This window comes from Egretta garzetta, unplaced genomic scaffold, assembly GCF_000687185.1.
Source record: "Egretta garzetta isolate BGI_Z169 unplaced genomic scaffold, ASM68718v1 scaffold309, whole genome shotgun sequence".
Classification (NCBI taxonomy): domain Eukaryota; kingdom Metazoa; phylum Chordata; class Aves; order Pelecaniformes; family Ardeidae; genus Egretta; species Egretta garzetta.
In genome coordinates, this window is record NW_009260764.1 from 107,136 (window position 1) to 111,194 (window position 4,059).

General features: G+C 48.2%; 1 protein-coding gene across 1 annotated transcript in view; it reads left to right on the forward strand.

The window, feature by feature from the left end:
• TMPRSS12 (transmembrane serine protease 12) overlaps nt 1-4,059 on the forward strand; it is a 6,530-nt gene that overhangs the window by 1,390 nt on the left and 1,081 nt on the right. Inside the window, exons 2-4 of the mRNA XM_009646116.1 lie at nt 1-112; nt 1,660-1,931; nt 3,184-3,326. The exon at nt 1-112 is cut by the window's left edge and continues 81 nt beyond it. Coding sequence (XP_009644411.1) covers nt 1-112; nt 1,660-1,931; nt 3,184-3,326 — 527 coding nt within the window. The remainder of the gene's footprint in view (nt 113-1,659; nt 1,932-3,183; nt 3,327-4,059) is intronic.

The following is a 4,059-nucleotide window of genomic DNA, read 5'->3' on the forward strand; positions in this document are numbered from 1 at the left end:
CCGTTAGCCTCCAGATTCACCAGGCTGGTGTACAATTTGCACACGTTTGCGGTGGAGTTTTAGTTAATGAGAATTCAATACTTACTGCCGGCCACTGCGTTACAGGAAGAGAGTATGTATTCGTGCTAATACCGCTTTTTATTAAGTAGGAGGAGGGCACGGCAGATCAGCAAAGCATCGCCTGTGGGATCTCTTAAACAAAAGGCAAATCAATGGGACGTACACGGACTGCGCTCCCATGGTGCGGAACCAACGTGCAGACCCAAACTACGCAGTTCCTGCCCCAAACTACGCAGCTCCTGTTTCCCCCCCATAGGAGGGACTGGTCGCGGCACTGAGGACCAAAACCTGTCCCCTTTGTCACCTTTGCTGTAATGGTTGTGTGTGGTGATGGCCGCCAGCCCAGCACAGGATGCAAAGTTACATCTTTATACATCAACATCACAAAGTCTTGCAGAGGCACGTTGGGCTTGGCCCAGAACAAGCGTTGGTATTTTTAAAAAAGGGTCATTTGTTTTTGATCTAGGTGACATTTTTGTTAGGTTGGGGGCTTTTTTTTTTTCCCATGGGGCTCTAATTTTTCTGATTAATAGATTTTTCTGAAGTAGTAAGGCTCACTGCAAAACATTGCGATATTTAGATTAGAAACATTACAAGTTTTAATGCTATTTCCATTTTTCCTGTTTAACAGAACCAACAATTGGGCACTTTACTTTTTTTTTTGGAGGGGGGGGGGGAACACAATATGTTAAAACCACTCCTTACAACAGGCCTTTTGGGTATACTTAGAGCAATCCTGCGGGATTTCAGCTATCTGATCACTGTTGGCTTTTCTGTAGTCTTTAACGTAGTTGCAAAACCTGCACACAGGCTTAGGCAAGTTCCTATCGACTGCGTTGACATAACCATGACCTCAGGGAAACTGAACTATAACAAACTCTGACCTTTGGAATTCTACCCTTTAGCAGGGCTCTGTTAGATCAGCTCCTTGTTTCTTTAGATGCGCTTTTACAAACATTAATTCAGAGAGGCATTATATCGCAAACAATCAATTTAATTTTTATCTTACACTCTGGAGGATTTTGGAGGTTAATCTGAATTTTACAGCCTGCCCTTTGCTCATCACAGGCCAAATTCAATTCTCACTTAATATCAGCGAGGATTTTTTTCAACATACTTGTACAGAAATTAGGTCTGAATGACTCCGCCCCTATTTCTAAATTTAATATTAAGTTGATATTCATTATTTCTAACTTCTAGCTAATGGATTTCCCAAATCTAGGTACAAGCACAGTCTTTATAAGCAGTGGGGCTGTAAGACTACTTCCTTTCTGCAAAATAAACCCATGTGTTTATCTTCTTCAAAAAACCATCTCCCTGGTGGCCTCTGCTGAGATGGGGTGGGAAGCAAAATCTGAGTATCAGCTTCGATCCTCAACCTGAATTCACCTTAACAGCCACAGGCAGCATTAGGCAAACTGAGCATTCAAAACAGACAAATTGTAATTAAGCCAAATATGTTCCAGAAAATATTTTACTCCAGAATTTTCAATGTGTATTCCTAAAGGCCCGTAAGCCAGCAGTAAAACAATCGGTTAAGACAATGCTATCAAGAAACGTATTTACTTAATTGCAAAAACCACATCAATTCTCTCGTAGGGACCCATATTCCTGGAGAGCTGTCTTGGGCGTGCATAACCTTTGGAAACACGGCAAACACGCAGCAAAAAGAAATATTAAAAGCATCACCGTGCACCCGGGATTCAAGAGAGAAACATTTGAAAATGATATCGCTTTATTTGAACTGGACTCCGCGGTACGCTACAGCGACTACATCCAGCCCATCTGCCTCCCTCCCGCACACCTCCACCCAGACACCGACAACGAAACCGAATGCTTTGTTAGCGGCTGGGGACGGACAGCAGAAAAAGGTACACTTGCATCATCGGCCAAGTTATAACCTACGTAACTAATCCTGGGTTCCAGTCCCTCGAGCTCACCCAGAGACAACTGGGTTTGGTCAGGTTATCGTCTCATCACGCAGCGTCATTAAATCCTGCCGCAACGGAGTATCTGCTGTCAGTAGCTCTTCCACTGAAAGCAGATTAGATCTGAGAGATGTAACCAAAGGCATAAGTTTTCCAGCGTTTCTTCCTAGCCTGGCTTTCAGATTCACGGTGCAGACACTCAACGTTGGCTGCTAGAAATAGCTTTTTTTTATTGAAAACCAATAATTCTGATGCCATGCATTGTGAACTTAGGGGTCCCCATGTACTTTACAAATGGCTGCACTCCCTCAAACTCTCTCTTTAATCACAGCGGGTGCAAACGGTATGAGGACAGTTGGTGGTGTGACTCTTTCATGTGTGGAAATTTGGAGGACAGCTGGGGGTCATGTCAGCTCGCTTGCTAAGTCACCTCTGACATTTTCATAGAATCACGGAATGGTTTGGGTGGGAAGGGACCCCCAGAGGTCACCCAGCCCAACCCCCCCGCAGGAGCAGGGACACCTTGAACCAGACCAGGTTGCTCACAGCCCCGTCCAACCTGGCCTGGGATGTTCCCAGGGATGGGGCCTCCACCCCCTCTCTGGGCAACCCCTGCCAGGGTTTCACCACCCGCACTGGAAATAATTTCTTCCTTTTATCTAGTCTAAACTTCCCCTGGTTTAGTTTCAAACCATCCCCCCGTGTCCTGTCCCAGCCGGCCCTGCTCAAAAGATTGTCCCCGTCTTCCCTGGGGGCCCCCTTGAAGCCCTGAGCGGCCGCACTCAGGTCCCCCCGCAGCCCCCTCCCACCCCCCCCAGCCCGACCCCGCAGCAGAGGGGCTCCAGCCCTCGCAGCATTTTTGTGGCCTCCTCTGGCCCCGCTCCAACAGGTCCAGGTCCTCCTTGTGCCCAGGGCTCCCGAGCTGGAATTTTGAGCAAGGCTAGTGAGTGGTACTGCTACCATCGGTGTTTCTGCAGAGTAAGAACTGCGAAAACTACATCAAATCCCAGCCTGCAAATCCTTAACCCGCTTCATTTCACTCCATTAGAAGGTGGCACAGTCCGTGTCACTGACATCCGTGTCTCAGCACGCACAGAACACGCTTTAGCTAAACAGAGAAAAAAAGAGCACGGTAAGAATTGCTACACACAACGGCGTAAAGGTTTACCTTTCTATATGCTGTCTTCCGTTAAAGGTAAAACTTCAGCCACATTAAAAGAAGCACAAGTGGAAATCATTCCCTTCAGCATCTGTAACGGTTCTGACGCGTACGGAGGTGTGGTGAACAACAACATGATTTGTGCCGGCTCGCCATCTGGAGGCACCGACACCTGCCAGGTAGGAACGAGCTGTGGAAACTGCCAGGCCAGAGCCTCGGGGGCATGATGACAACCAGCATTTGTCACGTAATTAATTAAAAAAAGCACAAATGCTAAACGACAGACACGTCAAACTGCAAAAGCAGCATCGTAAATAGAAAGCGAGGCGCCCGCGATGGCGATTCCAAAGCAAAACCACATCTCAAAAACATACCCCAAGAATGCAACGAGACGGAGAAGATGACAGGCGTAAGTGCCAGGGGAAGGACCGCAAACGCATCGGTGTTTTGTATTTAGACACCACTTGCCGTGAAGGTGGCGATAAAGGGTGCAGCGTTACACAAAGGCGCCCGTGCGGCCGCGCACACAGCTGCGTACGCGTGCGGGGCGTGCGCAGCACACGAGCACCTTCCCCACTTTTCTGCTTTTGGAAGAGAGCGGCGGCGGCGGGAGGCGATACGGTTCAGTGGTACGGCAAGGGTTTTTCATTGAAACGCTGAGCAATGAGCATCTCCTCCTCAGAAAAGACAGTGCTCAGGTCAACAGCGCTGGTACGCAAAATCTGGGGCACCACGTGTGATCTGGAGACATTAATCATTAAAAGACCTAGCGCATTCGGCTCTGATCCACTTCCTGCTTCCCTCAGCAGTTTTCCTTTAAGCAGGCGATACGGCAAAGAGTCCGGGCTGGGCGTTCGTGGCCGTGCTGCGTGGTCCTTAGGCACTGTGGGGCCAAGGTATTCTCGCATTAAC